The sequence below is a fragment of the Piliocolobus tephrosceles genome, chromosome 6 (assembly GCF_002776525.5).
Source record: "Piliocolobus tephrosceles isolate RC106 chromosome 6, ASM277652v3, whole genome shotgun sequence".
Taxonomy (NCBI): Eukaryota; Metazoa; Chordata; class Mammalia; order Primates; family Cercopithecidae; genus Piliocolobus; species Piliocolobus tephrosceles.
Genome location: NC_045439.1, coordinates 62163964 through 62191188, shown reverse-complemented (window position 1 = coordinate 62191188; position 27225 = coordinate 62163964). Strand labels below are relative to the sequence as shown.

Below are 27225 nucleotides of genomic sequence, written 5' to 3'. Positions count from 1 at the left end.
TGCCCAGGCTGGAGTGCAGTGGCGTGATCTCGGCTCACTGTAACCTCCACCTCCTGGATTCAAATGATTCTCCTGCCTCAGCCTCCTAAATAGCCTCCTAAATCCTCAGCTGGGATTACCTGAGCGCGCCACCAGGTCCGGCTAATTTTTGTATTTTTTTAGTAGAGATGGAGTTTCACCATGTTGGCCAGGCTGATCTCGGACTCCTGACCTTGTGATCCACCCACCTCAGCCTCCCAAAGTGCTGGGATTACAGGCGTGAGCCACTGCGCCTGGTCACAGATGCTTCTTAACTTACGATGAGGTTATATCCCCACAACCCATCATGAATAGGTATTATCATAAGCCAAAAGTATATTTAATACATCTAACCTACCAAGCATCATAACATAGCCAAGCCTTACCTTAAACATGCTGAGAACATTTACATTAGTCTACGCTTGGACAGAATCATCTGGCAATACAGTACATTGTCGAGTATGGTGATCACATGGCTGACTGGGAGCTGTGGCTCGCTGCTGCTGCCCAGCATCTCAAGAGAGTGTCATACTGCATGTGACTAGCCATGGAAAAAATCAAAATTTGAAGTATGGTTTCCACAGAATCATATCTCTTTCACACTATTAAAAGTTGAAAAATTATAAGTCAAACCGTTGTAAGTTGGGGACCATCTGTACCCTCTAGGACATCCTATACAGTTAGGATATCTATATTTTGGTGGTTACTTAAAATAGGGATGGTAATCTTGATGTTTGATAGTTTTGTTTTTTTCTATTGAAAACAATGCATCTAAGGTCAGAAACTGAGCTTGTTAATGTCTAAAAAGTAGTATGCCTATTTTTCAAATACTCATAGGTACTATGGTCGAAAGATGCTGTTCTTCATGATGTGTCATCCTAACTTTGAAAAAATGCTTGAAAAGTATGTTCCGTCTAAAGATTTGCCATATATTAAGGACTCTGTTAGAAACTTACAGCAAAAGGTATGTGGAAAACGTTTGTTTTATAAACAACTTTATAAACAAAGCTTGTTTATTTATTTATTTATTTATTTATTTATTTATTTATTTATTTGGGACAGAGTCTCGCTCTGTCGCCCGGGCTGGAGTGCTGTGGCCGGATCTCAGCTCACTGCAAGCTCTGCCTCCCGGGTTTATGCCATTCTCCTGCCTCAGCCTCCCAAGTAGCTGGGACTACAGGCGCCCGCCACCTCACCTGGCTAGTTTTTTGTATTTTTTAGTAGAGACGGGGTTTCACCAGCAAAGCTTGTTTTTACATCCAGGTAAAGGATAGGAATAATTATTTATTTGATTATTTCTCTGTTAATCATTTGGACTATATCTGCAATAGCATTTCAACAACTAGAATACTAGGTAGACATACATATTGTCAAGCCTTGGAAGTAAATGTTTATTGAACAGAAGTTTGATGTTTGGTAGAATATAGTTTGGCTTATTGGAGTTAACAAGACATGGGTTTGAATCGCAGCTCTGTTAGCAACTGTGTAACTTACGCGTGCCTCTTCATTTCTCTAACTAGAATTCTCACTTTATAAAATGAGGATAATAATGTTTACTATGCTTAGTCCCTGCTTTATTTACCTTGTATGTTCCACTATTAGAGCTATTACCACACTGCAGAACATTTATAGGGAGCTCCTTGAGGGTAAGTGCCATGTCTTTGTTTTTGTTTTTGTTTTTTTGAGACAGAGTCTTGCTCTGTCACCAGGCTAGAGTGCAGTGGCATGATCTCGACTCACTGCAACCTCTACCTCTCGAGTTCAATTGATTCTCCTGCCTCAACCTCTTGAGTAGCTGGGATTATAGGCACCCGCCACCATGCCCAGCTAATTTTTTATATTTTTTAGTAGAGACGGGGTTTTCGCCATGTTGGCCAGGCTGGTCTTGAACTCTTGACCTCAGGTTATTTGCCTGCCTCAGCCTCTCAAAGTGCTGGGATTACAGGCATGAGCCAACGCCCCCAGCCGTGCCATGTCTTATCGTCTTGGTAAATAATGGGAATTCAGTAATGTCTGTGAAATGAGTGACTCAGAGAATACCAAGTGAAATAAAATATAAAACGTAATCTATATATTATTTAAAAAATATGTTTAATAAAGTAAAGTTTTTCTATTGTAATTTACGTCATTTTTCTCTGATGCCCTTGGGCTAAGGATTCACTTATGAAGGAATAATATTAAAAAGATATGTAGCAGTAGACATTTTAGAGCTTTTTTTTCCTGCCCATTGAACTTGAAGATTTCAGCTTAGTTTATATTAGAACTTATTAATATAACCATGCAAAAAACAAATCTGACTAAAACAAAGCAGATTGTATCTGTGAGTCTTTCCAGTGCAGGAAAGGTTCTAAATAGTTCTCATCAAAATGTTTATTCTCACACTCCTAATGTTGCATAGGAACAACAGTGTTCAGTATTTATGGACTGTGTTCATATGTTCTACATAGATTTTAAGCTTCAAGAAGAGTAGTTACAAAATACAGCATATTATTATTTTATTTATTTTTTTGAAACAGAGTCATGCTCTGTTGCTCAGGCTAGAGTGCAGTGGCGCGATCTTAGTTCACTGCAACCTCTAGCTCCCGGTTCAAGGGATTCTCCTGCCTCAGCCTCCTGAGTAGCTGGGATTATACCACCACGCTCAACTAATTTTTGTACTTTTAGTAGAGACAGGGTTTCCCTATGTTGGCCAGGCTGGTATCTAACTCCTGACCTCAGAGGATCCACCTGCCTCAGCCTTCCAAAATGCTGGCGTGAGCCACCACACCCAGCCCAAAATATAGCATATTGATTTTTAGTTTTTAATTCGTTTTTTATAAGTCAATATATATTTTCCCATTAGTCACATATTTTGTTAATTTACTGCTAACTACAAGGTGTTTTATGTATTTTATACTCTTTAAAGCATAAGCATACCAGATTATTAAAATACTTTCCATCTTAAAAAATCAATGATGGCTACTTTGAAAATTACATTGTGTAAGTTATTTCACTACTAGTTTTAAAATTTGTATCATACTAATTTTGTATTTACTTGCAGGGTTTGGGGGACATACCATTAGATACTCCTTCAGCAAAAGGAAGACGATCTCATACTGGCAGTGTTGGAAATACAAGATCATCATCTGTTTCTAGAGATGCTTTCAATTTAGCTGAAAGGTAAGATGATGTGATAGTCCTCATCATTAGATAAATTACTCCCTAGTGATAGTAGTCTCATTTGGATGTTTTCATAGACTACCCCAGGGGTATTTGCCAAAATTTAATGGAGTTTTGAAAGTTTGGTCAGGATCCAGAAAGTGTGAGGTAATTAGATTTAATAAGGCAATTATATATTTACAGCAACTTGCTTTTATTTGCATTAGACATTAGGAATACTTTAGTGTTATTGAACTTGTCGATGTTAGGCCTATTTTGGACAATTGATTAATTTTTTAAAAATTTATAGCCTTTCTTTTTCCCCTAGTTGTAAAGTAATACATAATTAAGGTTAAAGGGGAAAAAAAAAAAACCTTAAGAAAATGAAAGCATTACAAGGATTTGGAAGGCCAGGCATAGTGGCTCACACCTGTAATCCAAGCACTTTGGGAGGCTGAGGCAGGCAGAATTGTTTGAGCTCAGGAGTTCGAGATCAGCCTGGGCAACATGGCGAAACCCTGTCTCTACCAAAACAATACAAAAATTAGCCAGGCCTGGTGGTTTTTGTTACCTGTGCTTTTGAGGTTTTAGTCATGAATTATTTACCTAGACTAGTGTCCAGAAGAGTACTGCCTAGGTTTTCTTCTTGTATTTTTATAAATGTAGGTCCCAAATTTAAGTCTTTAATCCATTTAGTTGATTTTTATATAAGGTGAGAGATATTATTTCATTCTGCATATGGCAATCTAATTTTTCCAGCACCATTTTTGAAAAGAGTGCTCTTTCCTCCATGTATGTTCTTGTCAGCTTTGTCAAAGATCAGTTGGTTGTAGATATGTGGCTTTATTTCTGGGTTCTCTATTCTGTTGCATTAATGTATGTGTCTGTTTTTAGACCAGTAACATTTTGTTTGGGTTTTACAGCCTTATAGTGTAATTTGAAGCCAGGTAATGTGATGCCTGTAGCATTGTTGCTTTGACTGGCTGGGCGCCATGGCTCACACCTGTAATCCCAGCACTTTGGGAGGCTGAGGCAGGCAGATCTCGAAGTCAGGAGTTTGAGACCAGCCTAGCCAACATAGTGAAACCTTGTCTCTACTAAAACTACAAAAAATTAGCCAGGCATGGTGGAGGGTGCCTATAATCCCATCTACTCAGGAGGCTGAGGCAGGAGAATTGCTTGAATCCGGGAGGTGGAAGTTGCAGTGAGCTGAGATCGCGCCATTGCATTCCAGCCTGGGTAACAAGAGTGGGACTCTATCTCAAAAAAAAAAAAAAGATTGCTTTGGCTACTTGGGCTATTTTTTTGTCCCAAAAAAAGATTCAGTGAGCCATGAGTTTTAGGATTGTTTTTTGTAAGTCTGTGTTAAATGATATTGATATTTTGATAGGGATTGCATTGAAACTGTAGACTGCTTTTGGCAGGATGGTCATTTTAATTATTCTGATCCATGAACCTGGGATGTTTTTCCATTTGTTTGTGTCATCTACAACTTCTTTTGTCAGTGTTTTTTAGTTTTCCTTGTAGATATCTTTTACCTCCTTGGTTAAAAATATACTCCTAGGTATTTTATTTCTTTTTTAGCTATTATAAGTGGGATTGCCTTCTTGATTTGTTTCTCAGCTTACTCCTTATTGGTATATAGAAATGCTATTGATTTTTTTAAAGTTGATTTTGTATCTTGACACTTCACTGAATTCGTTGATCAAATCTAAGAGTCTTTTGGTGAAGTCTTTGGGGTTCTCTAGATGTAAGATCATATCATCAGCAAACAGGGATAATTTAACTTTTGCAGTTCGGGTGCCTTTTATTTTTTCTCTTGCATGGTTACTTTATCTAGGACTTACAGTACTAGGTTGAATAGAAGTGGTGAAAGTGGGCATCTTTGACTTGTTCCAGTTCTTGGAATGCTGTCAACTTTCTCCTGTTTAGTATGATGTTGGCTGTAGGTTTATTGTATATGGCCTTTATTATGTTCCTTCTGTGCCTAGTTTGTTGAGGATTTTTATCATGAAGTGATGATGAATTTTATCAAATGCTTTTTCTGCTTCCTTTGAGATAATCATATGGTTTTTGTCCTTAGCTATGTTTGTGTGATGTATCATATTTTTTTAATTCCGTGTGTTGAACCATCCTTGCATCCCTGGTATAAAACCCAGTTGATCCTGATATTTTATCTTTTTGATGTGCTGTTGTTGCTAGTATTTTGTTGAGGATTTTTACATCTATATTTATAAGGGATGTTAGTCTATGGCTTTTGTCTTTTGTTGTGTCTTTGCCTTGTTTTGGTATCAGGGTGATACTAGCCTCATAGAATAATTTAGGGTAGATTCCCCCTCCAATTTTTGGAAAGTTTCAGGATGATTGGTATAAGTTTTTGTTTTATTTATTTATTTATTTATTTATTTATTTATTTATGTACATTTGGTAGAATTTGACTGTGAACCCATCTTGTCCTGTGGGGTTTTTTTGCTTACTGATTCATTCTCACTACTCATTGGTCTGTTCAGGATTTCTGTTTCTTCCTGGTTCAATCTTGGGAGGGTGTATGTTTCCAGGAATTCCACAAACTAGGTTTTCTAGTTTGTGGAAGTGTAGTTGCTCATAATAGTCTCTGATGATCCCTTGTTTTTTCTGTTGTATCAGTTGTAATGTCTCCTTTCTGATTTTGTTTATTTGGATCTTCTTTCTTAAGCTAGCTAGTGATTTATTTTATCTTTTTGAAGAACCAGTTTTTCAATTCATTGATGGTTTGTATTTTGGGGAATAGGGGGGTTATTTCATTTAGTTCTCATCTGATCTTTGTTACTTATTTTCTTTAGCTAACCTTGGGGGTTTGGTTTGTTATGGTTTTTCTAGTTTCTTGAAATGTGATGTTAAGTTGTGATCTTTTTCCTTTTTTTTTTTTTTTTAATAGAGAGAGAGAGAGAGACAGGGTCTCACTCTGTTGCCTAGGATGAAGTATAGTGGCATCATCATAGCCCACTGCAGCCTCAAATTCTTGGGCTCAAGCAGTCCTCCTGTCTCAGCCTCACAAAGTGCTTTCTACTTTTTTCATGTAGGCATTTAACGCTATAAACTTCCCTCTTAACACTGATTTTGTTGTATCCCACAGGTTTTGGTATGTTGTGTTTCCCTTTTCATGTACTTCAAAAAATGTTTTAAATTTTTGTCATTTACTCCATGATCATTCAGGAATATGTTGTTTAATTTCCATGTATTTGTATAGTTTCTAAATTTCCTCTGGGTATTGATTTCTAGTTTTATTCCATTGTGGTCTAAGAAGATATTTGATTTGTTTTCAGTTTTTAAAAATTTGTTAAGACTTATTATGTGACCTAACATATGGTCTGTGTTGAAGAATGTTCCATGTGCTGATGAGAAAGATGTATATTCTGCAGTTTTGGGGTCGAATGTTCTGTAAATGTTTGTTAAGTCCATTTGGTCCAAAGTCCAATTTAAGTTCAGTGTTTCTTTGTTAATTTTCTGTCTCAATAATCTGCCTAGTTCTGTGAGTGGAATGTTGAAGTCCACAATCAAAACAGGATTGTTTTGCTGTCTCTTTCTTTAGGTCTAGTAAATATTTGTTTTATGAATCTGGGTGATCCAGTGTTGGGTGCATATATATTTGGGATTCTTATAGCTTCTTGTTGAATTCATCCCTTGTCATTATATAATGACCTTCTTTGTCTTCTTTTTTTTTTACTGTTTTTGATTTGAAGGTTGTGTTATCTGATGTAAGCATAGCTACACCTGATCACTTTTGGCTTCCATTTGTGTAGAATTTTTTCTTTTTTTTTTGAGATGATGTCTCACTCTGTTGCCCAAGCTGGAGTGCAGTGACACGATCTCAGTTCACTGCAACCTACACTTCCCAGGTTCAAGCAATTCTCCTGCCTCAGCCTCCCTAGTAGCTGGGACTATAGGCACGCGCCACCATGCCCAGGTAAGTTTTGTATTTTCAGTAGAGACGGGGTTTCACTCTGTTGGCCAGGCTGGTCTTAAACTCCTGACCTCGTGATCCGTCTGCCTCAGCCTCCCAAAGTGCTGGGATTACAGGCGTGAGCCACTGTGCCCAGCGTAGAATATCTTTTTCTACCCCTTTAATTTTAGTCTGTATGTGTCTTTTCAGCTGGGGTGAGTTTTTTATAAGCAGCATATTGTTGGATCATGTTTTTTATCCAGTTTGCCAATCTGTAACTTTTAAGTAGAGCATTTAATCCATTTTCATTCAAGGTTAATATTGATATGTGAGATTTTGTTCCTGTCACATTGTTAAGTGTTATCTACCTGTTTTATAAATTATTTGTTTCTTTCTTTTTCTCTGTTTTTGTGGTTTGATGGAATTCTGTCTTGTTGCCATTTGATTCCTTTCTCTTCCTCCTTTATATGATTGCTTTATATGACCTGTGAGTTTTATACTTTCTTATGTTCTTATGATAGCAAATATCAACCTTTGTTTCCACGTTTAGGGCCCATTTGGGTATTTCTTTTTTTTTTTTTTGAGACGGAGTCTCGCTCTGTCGCCCAGGCTGGAATGCAGTGGCTGGATCTCAGCTCACTGCAAGCTCCGTCTCCTGGGTTCATGCCATTCTCCTGCCTCAGCCTGCCGAGTAGATGGGACTACAGGCGCCCGCCACCTCGCCTGGCTAGTTTTTTCTTATTTTTTAGTAGAGACAGGGTTTCACCGTGTTAGCCAGGATGGTCTCGATCTCCTGACCTCGTGATCCGCCCGTCTCGGCCTCCCAAAGTGCTGGGATTACAGGCTTGAGCCACCGCACCCGGCCTGGGTATTTCTTATAGGGCCAGTCTAGTGATGACAAAGTCTATTAACATTTGCTTATTTTAAAATTATTACTATGACCTCTTCTGTTTTTAAATATATTTTATTTTATTTTATTTTACTTTATTTTTGAGACAAGGTCTCTCTCTGTTGCCCAGGCTGGAGTGCAGTGGTGTGATCACATCTCAGCACAGCTTTGACCTCCTGGGTTCAAGCAATCCTTCTGTTTCAGCCACTGGAGTAGCTGGGACCACAGGTGCACACCAACATGCCTGGCTTATATATATATATTTGTTTGTTTGTTTTTGGAGATGGTGCTTCACCATGTTGCCCAGGATGGACTCAAACTCCTGGGCTTGAGGGATCCTCCCACCTTAGCTTTCCAAACTGCCGAGATTACAGACATGAGCCACCACATCTGGCTTTAATATATTTTAAACACTGTTGGCTGGGGGCAGTGGTATGCACCTGTAATCCTAGCACTTTGGGAGGCTAAGGTGGACTGATTGCCTGAGCTCAGAAGTTCCAGACCAGCCTAGGCAACATGGAGAAACCCCGTCTCTACTAAAAATACAAAATATTAGCTGGGCATGGTGGCACACCCCTGTAATCCCAGGTACTCGGGAGGCTGAGGCAGGAGAATCGCTTGAATCCAGGAGGTGGAGGTTGCAGTGAGCCGAGATCGCTCTATTGCCCTCCAGCCTGGGCGACAGAACAAGACTCTGTCTCAAAACAAAACAAAACAAAACAGAGCAAAACAAAAACAAAAAAAAAAAGAAAAAAAAACTCTATTGAAAAAGTACACAAATACATAGTATTCATAGTATACATAGGTATCTGTCATATTTTCTGTATTTGTATATCTTTGAAATATTTCATAAACTAAAATAATGACTTTTATAAAAAATAAAGATGTATGTGAAAATATATGCTTTGGGGCCTTAATATTTTAAGTACAGCCCACAAAACAGCCACATTGGCATCACCTAGGAGCTTTTTAGAAATGCAATTTTTTTTTTTTTTTTGGAGACAAGAGTATTGCTCTGTTGCCCAGGCTGGAGTGCAGTGGCGCCATCTCAACTTACTGCAAGCTCCACCTCCCAGTTCATGCCATTCTCCTGCCCCAGCCTCCCGAGTAGCTGGGACTACAGGCGCCTGCTACCATGCCTGGCTAAATTTTTTTTTTTTTTTTTTTTTTGTATTTTTAGTAGAGACGGGGTTTCACTGTGTTAGCTAGGATGGTCTCGATCTCCTGACCTCGTGACTCGCCTGCCTTGGCCTCCCAAAGTGCTGGGATTACAGGCATTAGCCACCGCGCCTGGCCTTTTTTTTTTTTTTAGTTTTTTATTTTTTTGAGACAGAGTCTTACTCTGTCGCCCAGGCTGGAGTGCAATGGCAAGATCTCAGCTCACTACAACCTCTGCCTCTTGCATTCAAGTGATTCTCCTGCCTCCTAAGTAGCCGGGACTACAGGTGTGTGCCACCATATCCCGCTAATTTTTGTATTTTTAGTAGAGACAGGATTTCACCATGTTGGCCAGACTGGTCTTGAACTCTCGACCTCAGGTGATTCACCCACCTCGGCCTCCAGAAGTGCTAGGATTACAGACATGAGCCACCGTACCCAGCCAGAAATGCAAAATGTTATGCTCCTTCCAGACCTACTAAATAAGAATTGGCAGTTTTTCTACCTTGATATTATATAATCTCATAAGATCCTGGATCAGATATCTTGATCAAAAAATGTTTTTTGGAACCCATTAAAAAATGCTTTCTTAATATCTATGCAGAGCATACTGTGTGGGAGGCCTTTTCCAAACACTTATTTCATAGATATTTCTCAAGTTGGGTTTATCTGATATTTTCTCACAATTAGATGGAAGTTATGCAAGAACACCACAGAAGTGATGTTGTACTGTTTTCACTGTATTACATCACAAGGTACATGATGTTGTTATGTCTTACTACTGATAACATTAACTTTGATTATTAGCTTATGGTGGTTTCTGCTAGGCACTGTACTGTTTTTCCCTTTGTAATTAATATATATCTTTGGAAACTTTGAGAGTGTGTAAATATCCTATTTCTCATCATACATAGCCCACTAGTTTTATCCACCACTGAGAGATTTTTGCCTATAGCAATTAGTACACGTTTTTTTGCCTAATAATGATCTGTTTTCCTGATTTCTTCTACATTCATTGGTTGATTTTTTTTTTCTTTACAGAAAAACTGTTCCATTTCCTTCATATGTTTATTTATGCAAATATTCATTTATATTCGTGAAGACTAATGGATTTCTATTTTATTCTGTGGGGTATAATCGAATACTGCCATTATTTCCCTCTTCAAATGGTTCTAGCTTTAGGAGTTCCTTCAGGTTGGCTGGTGTGCTTTTACAACATGCCCCATCCATTTACTTTCTTTTTTTTTTTTTTTTTTTTGAGACGGAGTCTTGCTCTGCCGCCCAGGCTGGAGTGCAGTGGCCGGATCTCAGCTCACTGCAACCTCCGCCTCCCGGGTTCACGCCATTCTCCTGCCTCAGCCTCCCGAGTAGCTGGGACTACAGGCGCCCGCCTCGTCGCCCGGCTAGTTTTTTTGTATTTTTTAGTAGAGACGGGGTTTCACCGTATTAGCCAGGATGGTCTCGATCTCCTGACCTCGTGATCCACCCGTCTCGGCCTCCCACCGCGCCCGGCCATCTATTTACTTTCTGTCAGCACATGATTCTCCAGGATCTTCTTGTATTTTATTTCCTCCTTTCAAATCTGTGTGCTTCTAGTTTATTTTTCCTACCTTAATACTGTACTGGTTAGAATATCAAATCTAATGTTAAATAGAAGTAATAACAGACATCTTTACCTCATTCCTGGTCTTTGGGACAAAATGTTCAGCATTTCTCCATTGCGTATGATATTAGCTGTAGGTTTCATAGAAAGCTCTTTATCAAATTAATTAAGTTCCCTTCTAGTTTGTGAGTTTTTAATCATGAATGGGTGTTGAATTTTTCTCAAATGCCCTTCCAACATCTATTAAGATAATTCTTTTTTTATTTTGTTACTATTGTGAATTATTTTTTTTTTATTATTATACTTCAAGTTCTAGGGTACATGTGCACAACGTGCAGCTTTGATACATATGGATACATGTGCCATGTTGGTGTGCTGCACCCATTAACTCATCATTTACATTAGGTATATCCCCTAATGCTGTCCCTCCCCCCTCCCCCCACCCCACAGCAGGCCCTGGTGTGTGATGTTCCCCATCCTGTGTACAGGTGTTCTCATTGTTCAATTCCTACCTATAAGTGAGAACATGCAGTGTTTGGTTTTCTGTCCTTGCAATAGTTTGCTCAGAATGATGGTTTCCACCTTCATTCATGTCCCTACAAAGGACGTGAACTCAGACCGGGCGCGGTGGCTCAAGCCTGTAATCCCAGCACTTTGGGAGGCTGAGACGGGCAGATCACGAGGTCAGGAGATCGAGACCATCCTGGCTAACACGGTGAAACCCCGTCTCTACTAAAAACTACAAAAAACTAGCCGGGCGAGGTGGCGGCGCCCCTGTAGTCCCAGCTACCCAGGAGGCTGAGGCAGGAGAATGGCGTGAACCCAGGAGGCGGAGCTTGCAGTGAGCTGAGATCCGGCCACAGCACTCCAGCCTGGGTGACAGAGCGAGACTCCATCTCAAAAAAAAAAAAAAAAAAAAAAAGGACATGAGCTCATCCTTTTTGATGGCTGCTGTTGTGAATTATGTTAAATGTTAAAAATGATAACTTGTATTCCTTGCATTTGCCCCACTTGGTGATGATGATGTGTCATATTTTTAATATATTACTGGTTTTAATTTACTAAAATTATTTGAGTATTTTTGTGTTTATAATCATGAGGTCTTTAGTTTTCTTGTCTTAAAATGTCTTTGGATTTGGTATTGGGATAATGCTGAATGATACCCTTGTGGTTTCTTCTTCAATACAGGTGCTATTTAGAAGTGTGTTTAATTTTCAAATATTTGGAGATTTTCTAAATATCGTTTTGTTAATGATTTTAAATTTAGTTCTGCTGTGTCACTGAACATGCTCCACAGGATTCTAGTTCTTTTAAACTTCTTGAGACTTGTTTTATGGGCCAGCATGTGTTCTATATTAGTGACTATTTTATATCTACTTGGAAGAAGGTACATTCTGCTCTTGTTGAATGTAATATTCTATACAATGTCAGTTAGGTTAAGTCGGTTGTGATTCCAGTGTTCTATAATCTTACTGATTTTTTTCTACTTGTTCTATCAATTGCTGAGATAGGAGTATTGACATCCCCAACGTATTGGTGGATTTATTTATACTTTCTGTTGTATCACTTTTTGCTTCATGTATTTTGATCCACTGTGATTACATTTAAATACATTGAGGATAGTTGTGACTTTCTGATAAATTGGTCCTTTTGTCATTATGAAGTACCTTTATCTCTGGTAATATTCTTTGTCTTGAAGTCTATGTTAGTAGACCATATTAGTTTTCTTTTGATAGAAGATTTGCATGGTATGTCTTTCTTTAAATTACAGTGTTATGGAGATGTAATTCACCTACTATATAATTCTTCTATCTAAGGCATGCAATTCAATGTTTTTTAGTACAGATGGCACCCAACTTAGGATGGTTCAACTTATGATTTTTCAGCTTTACAATGGTGCAAAAGCAGTATGCATGTAGTACAGTATAAACTACTTTGAGTATTCATACAATCATTCTGTTTTTACTTTCAGTATAATATTCAACAAATTATTCATTATAAAATAGGCTTTGTGTTAGATTATTTGCCGCAGTATAGGATAATGTAAGTGTTCTGAACACGTTTAAGGTAGGCTAGACTAAGCTATGATGTTCAGTAGGTTAGATGTATTGAATGCATTTTTGACTTAAGATATTTTCAACATACAATGGGTTTATCAGGATGTAACTCCATTGCAAATCAAAGAGCATCTGTATATTCAATGAGTTGTGTAGCTGTCATCACAATTTTAGAATATTTTTGTCACCTTAAAAGAAATCTCATACTTATTAGCAGTCATTCCCCATTTCTCAACAATGTTGCCTTCCCCAACCCTAGGCTGTCTCTCTTCTGTTTCTATGGATTTGCTTATTCTGGATATTTCATATAAAGGGAATCATATGATATGTGGTCTTTTGTGACTGGCTTCTTAGATTTATGTTAAGGCTTATCCATTTTTTTTGTAATCAAAATGTCAAGGGCTCTTCCATGTTATAGCATTTATCAATACTTCATTCCTTTTTATGGGTGAATACTATTCCATTCATCCATATGTGGATATAGCACACATTGTTTATCCATTCATCAGTTTGGTTTTGTTGTGGACATATGTTTTCAGCTCTCTTGGATGTGTAGGAGTGGAATTGCTGGATCATATGATAACTCTATGTTTAATTGTTTGAATAACCAGCAGAAAGTTTTTCCAAAGTGCCACCATTTTACATCTCACCAGTAGTGTAAAAGGGTTCCAGTTTTTTTACATCCTTACCAATACTTGTGATTATTTCAGTGGCTATAAACTAGTATCTCATTTGACAAACATAAAATATATATATATATATATATATATATATTTTTTTTTTTTTTTTTGAGACAGAGTCTCACACTGTCATCCAGGCTGGAGTACGGTGGCACGATCTCCCTGCAACCTCTGCCTCCCAGGTTCAAGCAATTCTGCCTCAGCCTCCCGAGTAGCTGGGACTACAGGCGCGTGCCACCGCGCCCAGCTAATTTTTGTATTTTTAGTAGAGACGGGGTTTCACGATGTTGACCAGGATGGTCTCCATCTCTTGACCTTATGATCCGCCCGCCTCAGCTTCCCAAAGTGCTGGGATTATAGGCTTGAGCCACTGGCGCCCGGCCCGACAGAGATTCTTTTTGACCAAACTATAGACATGCTTCTCTGAGTCCTGTTTTCAATTTGGCCTTGACCTTGGGCCCTGTCCTTGGCCTGCCTAACCCAGTTTTAACAAGGTATCCTGCTAGCTCATCTCTCCTTCCTTTGATATGTTATCACCCTTGATAGCTGGTAAAGTTCCTCACCCCCTGACCTTCGATGTATAAGTCTTTGGCCTTCCTTTAGCATGTATCTTACTAGGCCAGTTTTTTTTTTGTTTGTTTTTTAATACTTTAAGTTCTAGGGTACATGTGCATAACGTGCAGGTTTGTTACATATGTATACCTGTGCCATGTTGGTGTGCTGCACCCATCAACTCGTCAGCACCCATCAATTCATCATTTATATCAGGTATTACTCCCCAATGCAATCCCTCCCCCCTCCCCCCTCCCCATGATAGGCCCCAGTGTGTGATGTTCCCCTTCCCGAGTCCAAGTGAACTCATTGTTCAGTTCCCACCTATGAGTGAGAACATGCGGTGTTTGGTTTTCTCTTCTTGTGATAGTTTGCTAAGAATGATGGTTTCCAGCTGCATCCATGTCCCTACAAAGGACGCAAACTCATCCTTTTTTATGGCTGCATAGTATTCCATGGTGTATATGTGCCACATTTTCTTAATCCAGTCTGTCACTGATGGACATTTGGGTTGATGCCAAGTCTTTACTATTGTGAATAGTGCCGTTTTGCAAGAAACTTCATGCTCTTTAATGTCTCCTCTTAGTAATTTTCTATCCACTGACCCCCACCCCCAACTCTGGTTGTGGGCTATAAATCCCTCTGTCTTTACTGTAGTCAGAGTTGAGAACAGTTGTTCTCCCTTATTGTAGTAGTCATGATCCTTCTTGAATAAATTCTTTCTTATCATTTTAACAAGTGTGAAAATAATTTTTTCCTTAATGCATTGTGGATTTTGCTTGTATTTTCTGGTCTGTCTTCTTAATTAAAAAAAAAATTTATTAATTTTTAATAAAAAGAGATGGGGTCTTCCTGTGTTGCCCAGGCTGGTGTCAACTCCTGGGCTCAAGTAATCCTCCAGCCTCGGTCGTCCAAAGTGCTGGGATTATAGGTTTAGCCACCATGCCCAGCTTATGTTTTTTTAAAGAGCGTTTTTCTAGGCAGTATATGACTCAGTCTTGTCTTTTTTGAGGCAGGGTCTTGCTCTGTCATCCAGGCTGGAGTGCAATGACGTGATCATGGCTCACTGCAGCCTTGACCTCCCAGGGCTCAAGTGTCCTCCCACCTTAGCCTCCCGAGTACCTGGGACTACAAGCCCATGGCACCCCTACCCTGCCACCCAGCTAGTTTTTTGTATTTTTTGTACAGATGAGGTCTCAATTTGTTGCCCAGGTTGGAGTCTTGTCTTGTTACCAATATAACAGTTTCTGCTTTTTAATCAGGGTATTTGACTATCTGGGTTTAAAGCAATTATTCACATGGTTGGGTTTAAGCCTCTCATTTTGATAGTGTTTTTCTATTTGTCTTATATTTTCTGTTTCTTTTTCTTCTATTTGTACTTGATATACGATTGATTGAGAGGTAGGGATGTGAGTGTTTGTGTGTGCATTTTGATATTTCATTTATTTCCTTCATTAGCTGTATCTTTTTGTTCCTTTTATAAGTGGTTGATCTAGACTTTATAATATTATAATGTACATCTTTACTGTCTCACAGTATACTTTCAAATAGTATTAGACCATGTTAAGTCTAATGTAAGAACATTACAATATACTTACATTAGGCTTACTTGCAGTGAGCCAAGATAATGCCACTGCATTCCAGCCTGGGTGACAAAGTGAGACTCTGTCTCAAAAATAAATTAAAAATTAAAAAAGTAAAATAGATAGATAGAAAGATAGAGTGAGACTCTGTACCTAAAATAGATAGACAGATTGACCAACTGACCTACCTGTCACTTTGCATGACTCTTTAGTTTCAAAAGGATGATCATCTAAACGGGTGTCCAATCTTTTGCATCCCTTGCCACATTGGGAGAAGAAGAATTGTCTTGGCCACACATAAAATACACCAGCACTAATGATAGCTGATGAGCTAAAACACACACACACACACACACACACACACACACTCACATATACACAAAAATCTCATAATGTTTTAAGAAAATTTATGAATTTGTGTTAGGCTGCATTCAAAGCTGTCCGGGCTGCATGCAACCTGCAGACCATGGGATGGACAAGCTGGATCTACCACATTGAGTTACCCCTTTATAGCCACAAAAAATATGCTACAAATACTATCATTGCCATAATAATTCCTGCTGGTCTCTAGTTTCTCATTGTCCCATGCATGTTCACACGAATACTTTGCAGGAAAGAGTTAACATAACAGGCCCTGAGACTGCTATTCTTAGAAAGGTCTGCTTAGAGAGATTGTCCATTGGTTGACATCTGGGAACTTAGGTTTTGGAAAGATTTCAACTATTCCTCATAAGAGTGGTTCACTTAATCTTCTATGGAGGATGGGTTTGAGAAGAGGTTCAAGGTAATTTATCTGGATCTCAATGGGCAAGGAATCTGTTCAGAAAAAAGTTAACATTGCAGTCCTGAGACTTTTATCCCTAAAAAAGGCTGCTTGCAAGGTTAGCTCTTTGCTGACATGGGAAACCAGGATTTCAAGAGGATTCCCAACATGCCCTAACTGATAAGATAGTTTACTGTGCCTAAATTGTTTGGGCAAACAATATGGTTTATGCTGGAGGCCTGGTTTCTTTCTGGGGTCTGCAATTTTGGTATGTCCTAGGCAGACAGTCCCTACGTTATCAGCTCCCAGTGAAAACTCTGGACACGAGGACTCTAATAAGCTTACTTGGTAGGCAACATTTCACATATGTTGTCATAACTCATTGCTGAAGGAATTGTGTCCTGTGTGACCCTACTGGGAAAGGACTCTTAAAAGCTTAAATCTGGTTTCCTCTGGTCATTGACTTATGCACCTTTTCCCTCTGCTGATTTTGTTTGGCATCCTTCTGCTGTAATAAATTTTAGCCATGAGTAAAACTATAGGCTAACTCTTGTGAGTCTTCCTAGCAAATATCCAAATCCAGGGGAGATCCTGGGGACTGCCAACAGAGATAGTTTGGCTATGGGTTAGGTCATTTTATGCATTTTGGAAAATGAATGCATAGTGAGATTTTAAAATTATGTTTGTATAATAGTTTTTATAGGAAAGTACAAATGAAATTACATTCACCTTTCTTTCACTTTAGAGAGGTAACTGAAGTTCGTGAAGTCATCAGAAAATCAGTCCCTCGTAATTCCTTAGAAAGTGCTGAGTACCTTAAAGTCATAACTGGTTTATTAAATGCAAAAGACTTTCGTGATCGTATTAATGGGATTAAGCAGCTTTTATCAGATACTGAAAATAATCAAGACCTTGTTGTTGGAAACATTGTGAAGGTAAGGACTTGTCAAAATTAATTTTAAGGCAGGTATGGTGGCTCATGCCTGTAATCCCAGCACTTTGGGAAACCAAGGTAGAAAGATCTCTTGAGTCTAGGAGTTCAAAGTTCAAGTCCAGCCTGGGCAACATAGTAAGACCCTGTCTCTACAAAAAAGAAAATAAAAATTTATTTTCATCTGAAATCTATGTCAAATAAAGTTTATCAGTTTAAAAAATTGCTCTAAATCTTAGTGTTTTATATACCCTCTCACTATATATATATATAAATTACACAAATTTAAATGGAATTTAATTAATAAATTACTTATATATTTACATATTATATGTATATTATTCTAAAGTGTTAAAAGAAGCCTAGTGAAAAGAATGGATTGCCTGGGTTAAAAGCATACTAGAACAAGTCAAAGTCACTGAAACAAAGTAAGAAGATAGCTATTTATAAGTCTGAATCCTGCCACAAGATGATAAGCGCCTTGAAACTTCTATATTCTCAGAGCACTCAGAACCAGAACCTGGCATTTAGTAAATATATGTTAAATTAATCAATACATATTTTTTTTTTAAAAGCAAAGGCATATAAGAGACTTGCTATTGCTTTAGAACAGATATTAAAACTTTCCATTATATGGGTTAGAAATCTCTGTATAGGCTGGGTGCGGTGGCTCAAGCCTGTAATCCCAGCACTTTGGGAGGCCGAGACGGGCGGATCACAAGGTCAGGAGATCGAGACCATCCTGGCTAACACAGTGAAACCCCGTCTCTACTAAAAAAATACAAAAAACTAGCTGGGCGAGGTGGTGGGCGCCTGTAGTCCCAGCTACTTGGGAGGCTGAGGCAGGAGAATGGCATAAACCTGGGAGGCGGAGCTTGCAGTGAGCTGAGATCCCGCCACTGCACTCCCGCCTGGGTGACAGAGCGAAACTCCGTCTCAAAGAAAAAAAAAAAAAAACAAAAAGAAATCTTTGTATAGTGACTTATGTACTTATCTTTAGGAAGACAATAAATAAAAGGGAAATATTAATTAATATTCGTCATATCAGAGCATAGATTATTTTTGCTTCATCAGAATTTAGTTCAGTTAATTCTAGTAGTAATTTATTAATTAAATTTCATTTTAAGTTTGTGTAATGTGCATTATACTTGGCAAACATACCATAACTACTCTCCACTTCTCATGGTATTGTCTCAGCTTTCAGAAGAAAAGAACCATATTACAATGGCATGAGAGCCAGAAACTTGTATTTTCTGATATCTGTTGAGTAAAAATAAATCTCTTGGGAAGATTATTAACATGAAAAATAATAAATAAGTATTGGAAATTATTAGTGAATAGTCTCAGCTCGTAGAGTAGCTCTTTACTCACCTGACATGATTAAAGGATTGTTTAGCATTCACTTTATTATATCTTGAGTTTATGAAAGTTAAGGATTCTGAAGAGCAAGGAATTATTGTTAAAGTTATCAGGCTAAGAGATAATAATACAAATTTAACTCTGACATTGCATCTAAAATTTTCATAATAGACCTAAACTGAAACTAGGTTAGATCTTCACAGTAAAACTTAACATGTCTACTTCTAGTGTGAAAAAAGATAAAAACAAAAACTTTTCTTAAGTTCTTAGAGTTAGCTAAGCTAACCTGCACCTTCCAGAAAACAAGATGTTTATCATATTTACAATTAGTCAGTCATCTGCCTACTGAGCCACATTTTTCAGCTTTTATTAGGATGTCTTTTGGGGCAATTTTTGAGGCCTTCTCCTTTTGTTACAAGAAGATTTGACACTTAGATTTAGTACCCCAATTTTTATAAAGTTCGTGTTATCTAAGTTTAGGCAAAATAGGATGTTGTGTATATATTTAAACTGAGTAAAGTAGGAGAAATATTATGACATGCCAAGAGAATTATAAATACAATAGCTATAAACATTATTTTACTTTAAATAATTTACCAATTTATTTTCAGATTTTTGATGCTTTTAAATCTCGACTTCATGATTCTAATAGTAAAGTAAATCTGGTGGCTCTGGAAACAATGCACAAAATGATTCCTCTACTTAGAGACCACTTATCTCCTATAATTAACATGCTAATTCCAGCAATAGTGGATAACAATCTGAATTCCAAGAATCCAGGCATCTACGCTGCTGCTACGAATGTTGTTCAGGCACTGAGTCAGCATGTAGGTAAGAAATCTTTGGCACTCAAATTGACTTTCTTTTCATGTTTTCTGATTCCATCCATACTTTTTTTGTAATGCTGAAATCCTAGTTATTCAGTTTTTTAAACTTAATATTATCATAAAACTTTCTATTTTCTCAATGGTTTTAAAATTATTTTTAGTGATTAAATTCTGTTCCATTAAATTGACTTTCCCTTATCTTTGATTTTATTTCTTTTTCTGCCTCAACCTCAGTCTGCTAACAAAACTAACTCAATAATTTGGCATGACATGATTCAGAAATAAAATAAAGAAAAAATATAAAAATAAGAAAATAATAATAAATAAACTAACTCAAAATGGATCACAGATTTAAATGTACAACTTAAATGTAAAACTTTTACAAGATAACATGAGAAAATCTTAGGACTTGGTGAAAAGTTGTACATATGGCACTAAGAGCATGATCCTATAATCTCAGCCTTTTGGGAGGCCAAGGTGGGCAGATCACCTGAGGTTGGGAGTTCAAGACCAGCCTGGCCAACATGGTGAAACCCTGTCTCTACTAAAAATACAAAAATTAGCTGGGTGTGGTGGCGCATGCCTGTAATCCCAGCTACTCTGGAAGCTGAGGCAGGAGTATTACTTGAACCCAGGAGGTGGAGGTTGCAGTAAGCCAAGGTTGCACCATTGCACTGCAGCCTGGGCAACAGAGTGAGACTCTGTATCAAAAAATTAATTTTTTTTTTAAAGAATAGATAAAGAGGCTAGGCGCACAGTGGCTCAAGCCTGTAATCCCAGCACTTTGGGAGGCCGAGACGGGCGGATCACAAGGTCAGGAGATCGAGACCATCCTGGCTAACATGGTGAAACCGCATCTCTACTAAAAAATACAAAAAACTAGCCAGGCGAGGTGGCGGGCGCCTGTAGTCCCAGCTACTCGGGAGGCTGAGGCAGGAGAATGGCGTAAACCCAGGAGGCGGAGCTTGCAGTGAGCTGAGATCCCGCCACTGCACTCCAGCCTGGGTGACAGAGCGAAACTCCGTCTCAAAAAAAAAAAAAAAAAAAAAATAGAGAAAGAGACAAGCTACAGACTGGGAAAAATATTTTCAAACCATGTATCTGACAGCTAATATCTAGAATATATAAAGAAATATCAAAGCTCAACATCAAAAAAACTCAAATAAAAAAAATAGACAAAAGACCTGAAGAAATATTTAAAACATGAGGCTATATGGATGGCAAATAAGGGAGGATATATGACTGACCAAATAAGCATGTGAAAAGATGTTCAACATCACTAGCCATCAGGGAAATGCATAGGCAAGTTAAGACCATCATCACCACACAAGTGTTAGAACAGCCAAAATAAAAAATAGTGACAATGCAAAATGCTGACAAGATTACAGAGAAACTACATCTCATACACTGCTGGTGAAAATGTAAATAAAATGGTACAGCCACTCTAGGTTTGGCAGTTTCTTTAAAATCTAAATATACCATGAAATACTACTTAATAAAAAAGAACAAACTATTAGGAACATGAAACAAATTTGTATAAAAAGATTATTTGACTGGGTGTGGTGGCTCACACCTGTGATCGCAGCACTTTGGGAGGCTGAGGTGGGCGGATCACAAGGTCAGGAGATCGAGACCGTCCTGGCTAACACAGTGAAACCCCGTCTCTACTAAAAATACGAAAAATTAGCCAGGCATGGTGGCGGGTGCCTGTAGTCCCAGCTACTTGAGAGGCTGAGGCAGGAGAATGGCATGAACCCAGGAGGCGGAGCTTGCAGTGAGCTGAGATCACACCACTGCACTCCGGCACGGGCAACAGAGCGAGCCTCTATCTCAAAAAAAAAGAAAAGAAAGATTATTTGTTATGTCCAAGTGGAATTTATCCCAGGGATGCAAAGATGGTTCAACATATGCAAATTAATGGTTCTTACGTATTTTTAATCAGGTTTAGTATAATACCGTAAACCTTGAGGGACACCATCAGACCTATATGAAGTGCCACTAGTGATGCTGAAAGTGCTCCCAATAAGCAGGGGAAAGTCATGACATGATAAATTTGAATTGCTTGATATCTGAGTAGCTTGAGGTCTGCAGCTGTGGTTGCCCACCACTTTAGATGACTAATCTTGTAAACAGATGACATAAATTTGCATTATTGACAAATACAATACTGTAAATGTATTTTTCTTCTCTTTCCTAATATTTTCTTTTCTCTAGCTTACTTTATTGTTAAGAATACAGTATATAATACATATAACATCCAAAATATGTGTTAATTGACAGTTTATGTTATTGGTAAGGTTTCTGATCAACAGTAAGTTATTAGTATTTCAGTTTGGGGAGTGTGAAAAGTTAAACACGGATTTTCAACTGTGCAGATGTTGGCTCCCCTAACCCCTGTGTTGTCCAAGGGTCAATTGTAGTTATTTAAGACGAAACCTTTAGGTGGAAAGTACACAGGACCTCTATATAATCTTTGTAAATTTCTGTGTTTCTATTATTATTTCACAATTAAAACTTTATTTTTTTTTATTTTTTATTTTTTTTTTTGAGACAGAGTCTCGCTCTGTCACCCAGGCTGGAGTGCAGTGGCCGGATCTCGGCTCACTGCAAGCTCCGCCTCCCGGGTTTACGCTGTTCTCCTGCCTCAGCCTCTCGAGTAGCTGGGACTACAGATGCCCGCCACCTCCCCCGGCTAGTTTTTTTGTATTTTTTAGTAGAAACGGGGTTTCACCGTGTTAGCCAGGATGGTCTCGATCTCCTGACCTCGTGATTCGCCCGTCTCGGCCTCCCAAAGTGCTGGGATTACAGGCTTGAGCCACTGTGCCCGGCCTCATAATTAAAACTTTAAAAAAAAATTCAGTAAATGTAAAAACTGCTTGCCTTTTTCTTTTTCTTTCTCTCTTTTTTTTTTTTTGTTGTTGTTATTGTTGTTGTTGTTGTTGTTATTTTGAGACGGAGTCTCACTCTGTCACCAGGCTGGAGTGCAATGGCATGATGTCAGCTCACTGCAACCTCTGACTCCCTGGTTCAAGTGATTCTCCTGCCTCAGCTTCCCAAGTAGCTGGGATTACAGGCACACGCCACCACACCCAGCTAATTTTTGTATTTTTAATAGAGACAGAGTTTCACCGTGTTGGCCAGGGTGGTCTCGAACTCCTGACCTCATGATCCTCCCACCTTGGCCTCCTAAAGTGCTGGGATTACAGGCGTGAGCCACCACACCCAGGTGCTTTTTCTGTTTTTTGATAAAACTATGCTGTTATTGGAAATAAGATGCCTAAGAGATTCAGGCAGTTTTTTGTTTTTGTTTTTGTCTTTTTTTTTTTTTAATACCATGTGATAGCTCCTTTAAAACTGTGTGAAGTATTTTTAGTTCTCATTTGCTTTAAGAATATTACTCTGTTAAGATTTTGTTTGGCTTGTTGGTTTTTAGAGACAGAGCGTCACTGTCACCCAGGTTGGGGTGCAGTGGTGCAATCATAACTCAATGCAGCCTTGGACTCCTGGGCTCAAGTGATCCTCTTATGTCAGCCTCCCAAGTAGCTGGAATTACAGGTGCTAGCGACCATGCCTGGCCTGTTAAAGTTTTACAGAAAATTTAAATAGTGATTATGTAGATTTTTAAAGTGTTACACATTTGCATCCTAGAAATGATTATTTTTCTTTTCAATGCTATGTAATGGAAAGTAAGAGCTCATTACTCTTTAAACATATGTCTTTGTGTTCTTTTTTTTAGACAATTACTTACTTCTACAGCCATTTTGCACAAAAGCTCAGTTTTTAAATGGAAAAGCAAAACAAGATATGACGGAAAAGCTTGCTGGTAAATACTTTGTAATTTCTAAAGAAATATTTTAACTAAGGATAAACTGATAAACAATTTCAATTTAATTTTAGGATAGCTGCCAACTTAATATAACTACCCACACAGTAGAAATAAATTGTGTAATGATCCACAAGAGAACCTTTTAAGACTTTTACCCCCAACATTTTTGTCAAAAGAATTTTATCCTTTTTTTCCAGTAAATGTTCAGTCTTCCTATTAGTGTAGCCAAATGCAGGTTCAGCCAGTCACCACTTGGAAAATTGAATAACAAGGATGAGGTACAGTGGAAGGAAAGTGATTTTATTTTCCAAAGTTAGCAGTTGGCAGGTGGTTCAGGCTCCTGCCTTAACAAAACTGCTTCAGAATTCTCAGGCAAAATGCTAGGGTTTAAGAAGGAGAAGGTTTGCATGGAGGGCATGCAGTGGGCCAGGCAGTACAGTTCTACGTGATTTGTTCTTATGACTTATCTTGAGTTATTGCTCCATATGGTGAATGGGCCAGTGCTGTCTCAGGCTGGACTGGGTTGTAAATTGGCACCACAGCCTTGAAGTAATCTCCTGGTTAGGGAGAATTCCATAGGTACCTGGATTGTCTCAAGATGGAGTCTCTGTAACTTTTTTTTTTTTTTTTTTTTTTAATTTTTGAGATGGAGTCTCGCTTTGTTGCCTAGGCTGGAGTGTAGTGGCGCAATATCGGCTAACTGCAACCTCTGCCTCCTGGGTTCAAGTGATTCTTCTGCCTCAGCCTCCTGAGTAGCTTGCGCTACAGGTGCCTGCCACCACACCTGGCTAGTTTTTTTTTTTTTTTTTTTTTTTTTTAAGTAGAAATGGGGCTTCACCATGTTGGCCAGGCTGGTCTTGAACTTCTGACCTCACGTGATCCACCCACCTCACCCTCCCAAAGTGCTAGAATTTCAGGCGTGAGCCACTGCACCCAGCCCAGTCTCTGGAATTTCTAAACAAACATACTTAGATAGGCTAGCAATACAAAGGAGTATCTAGTAGAAAGAAGGAAAGCAAAATTTATTATTTCATTACTAAAACGTTAATACAAAGGGCCACAAAAGGAGGAGAAAAAACCATTAAAAATAGGGTACTTGGTTACATTAGTAGAAATAATATGGGAAAAATAAAAATACATTAAAATCAAATTTGGTTCTTACAGAAAACTGCTATTTCAAAATCATGTTTGATAAAAGGTCCATGGGTTAAAACTGTGTACATTTTGGTTTCACTATATTTGGAAAACATCAAGATGAATTTCGGTTCATTTTCTCTCCTTACCACTTTTGCATGAAGTAATTGTTCTATATGGATTCTAATACCATACTTGAAGATCCCAATCTTTGAGAGAAAGGTTTCTTACATTGCTTCTTTTAAGAAGCTTAACTTTTGGCCGGGCGCGGTAGCTTATGCCTGTAATCTCAGCACTTTTGAGGCCAAGGCGGGCGGATCATGAGGTCAGGAGATCGAGACCATCCTGGTTAACACGGTGAAACCCCGTCTCTACTAAATATACAAAAAAAATTAGCCAGGCGTGGTGGCGGGCGCCTGTTGTCCCAGCTACTCAGGAGGCTGAGGCAGGAGAATGGCGTGAACCCGGGAGGCGGAGCTTGCAGTGAGCCAAGATTGCGCCACTGCACTCCAGCCTGCAGCCTGGGAGGCAGAGTGAGACTCCGTCTCAAAAAAAAAAAGAAAAAAAAAAAAAAAGAAAAAGAAGAAGCCTAACTTTTTTAGGACAAATGACATAAGGAAGAAGCTTAGTATATTTTAGTTGCTTTTTATTTAGCAGAGCTTGGGCTTATTTATTAAGAAAAAACCCTCACTGTTTTTTATATTTTTATGTTTCAGATATTGTTATGGAACTTTATCAAAGGAAGCCGCATGCCACAGAACAGAAAGTGTTGGTTGTTTTATGGCATCTCTTAGGAAATATGACAAATAGTGGCTCTCTGCCTGGAGCTGGAGGAAATATACGAACAGCCACAGCTAAATTATCAAAAGCACTCTTTGCACAGATGGGTCAGAATCTGTTAAATCAGGCTGCATCTCAACCACCACATATCAAAAAGAGTTTGGAGGAATTACTCGATATGACGATTTTAAATGAATTATGAATCTTTGATAAAATATTGTATGATGAACACAAGTGTTTACATGATGACAAGTGGAACTTTCTAAAAGTTACGTTATCAGTGCCTGCACTTCACATCCAGCAAATTAAGTCAATGGCTATTTTTATTTGCAGCCTATGAGTACACATCTGTCCTATATCAATCTTACCACTTATATCCATCACATAAAAACCTAAAATATATCATTCATGAATAATTCACGAAATCTGAGTCACATAGGATGAATTCAATTTTAATATTTTTGAAAAAAGTCCTGCTCATTTGCACTATTCTATAGAAGCTACAATTTGTTGCCCTGTATGTACAATTAGAATTGTAATTAAAAATATACTTTTTATTATGTAATCATGTTCTGGTATGTCTCATTTCTCAGCCTTATTTTATAAAGTGGAAGTCATTGAACTATGTTATCAGAAACTAAGTTTGTATATTATTTGTGAAAAACATGTATTTCTGAATCAGTCCACTAATATGATTGTGCAGTATTAGCTTGCTTTTGCTGCTGTGTTAATGTCATATATTAGCTTACCTTTTGGGTTTAATTATCTTACATAATTGTGAAATTTAACAAGTTATAATAAAGCATGACAACTAAAGTTTTAGAAAACATTAAACATTTTAAATGCACGTTTAAAAAAACGTGTTGAATGTAACCCCCCCTATTTTTGTATGCAAACACTACATTTTATTTCTTTATGTTTTGACCTTTATAAAGGTGTTGTTTTGCTGCCCAGTTGTGTAATTCTCAAAAATAGTGCCAGGTCTTCTATAGCTTTTTTCAGAATTCATGGGCTTACAAGTACTGTATGCATCTTTAAAAAGAAAAGGAATGTTATCAAATAAAAGGATTTATTTCTGTAGATGTGTGAGAAGTGTCCTATTTTTCCAACTTCCATACATGTTAAAATGGAAAAAAAAAAAATATATATATATATATATATAGTAGTATTGACCTATCACTTTGACTTGATCTACTTATGATATTGACCTATCACTATTGACCTACAAATAGACCTGGGTTACATTCTAACTTTGTAGGAAATTAGCTGTGTGACCTTGGACAAAGTCACTTGCCAAGTCTGGGCCTCAGTTTCCTTATGTCTAAAATGTAAGAACTAGACTAGGTGATTTTAAAGGTCCTATCCTGTTCTAAAATTCTATGATTCTGTTCATTCTTTTTTACTTCTGAGTCACTGACCAGTTTTCTAATGTATCTGGCTATTTTTAAATTTATGATTTTAAAAAAACGTATCCTTAGCTTCTGAGAAAAAAAAAGGTGAGGGGGTTGCTTCTATTTCAAGCTACACTAGAAGTAGAGAATTGGCTACTTTTTCTATTTATATGAACTTTTATATAATTATATACTTTTAAAATACCTTATATTTTCTTCTAAGTGTATTTTATTGTAGTCTTCTAGTTTGGTGTACTTTATGTATAGGGCCATAGAGTAAATATTTTTGGGTTTGTAAGTCCTTATTTTATTTATTTATATATTTATTTTGAGGCGGAGTCTTGTTCTTGTCATCCAGGCTGGAGTGCAATGGCGTGATCTCGGCTCACTTCAACCTCCACCTCCCAGGTTCAGGCAATTCTCCTGCCTCAGCCTCCTGAGTAGCTGAGATTACAGGCGCCCGTCACCACGCCCAGCTAATTTTTGTACTTTTAGTAGAGACGGGGTTTCACCATGTTATCCAGGCTGGTCTCCAATTCCTGACCTCAGGTGATCTGCCCACCTCAGCCTCCCAAAGTGCTGGGATTGCAGGCGTGAGCCACCGTGCCCGGTCT

The 27225-nt window shown here is 38.1% G+C and overlaps 1 protein-coding gene across 4 annotated transcripts in view; it reads left to right on the top strand.

Moving 5' to 3' along the window:
- The window catches only part of TOGARAM1 (TOG array regulator of axonemal microtubules 1), a 108543-nt gene extending 82246 nt beyond the window's left edge, over positions 1 to 26297 (top strand). For 2 of the 4 annotated variants that reach the window (XM_023222635.1, XM_023222634.1), the window contains 6 exons: positions 856 to 982; positions 3059 to 3177; positions 17109 to 17298; positions 19265 to 19484; positions 23217 to 23303; positions 25157 to 26297. In XM_023222635.1, the coding sequence (XP_023078403.1) occupies positions 856 to 982; positions 3059 to 3177; positions 17109 to 17298; positions 19265 to 19484; positions 23217 to 23303; positions 25157 to 25422 (1009 nt within the window). In that variant the 3' untranslated portion in view covers positions 25423 to 26297. Of the gene's footprint in view, positions 1 to 855; positions 983 to 3058; positions 3178 to 17108; positions 17299 to 19264; positions 19485 to 23216; positions 23304 to 25156 lie in introns of those variants that run through there. The other 2 variants (XM_023222636.1, XM_023222637.2) reach the window with 2 other exon arrangements.
- The last annotated feature ends 928 nt before the right edge of the window (positions 26298 to 27225 follow it).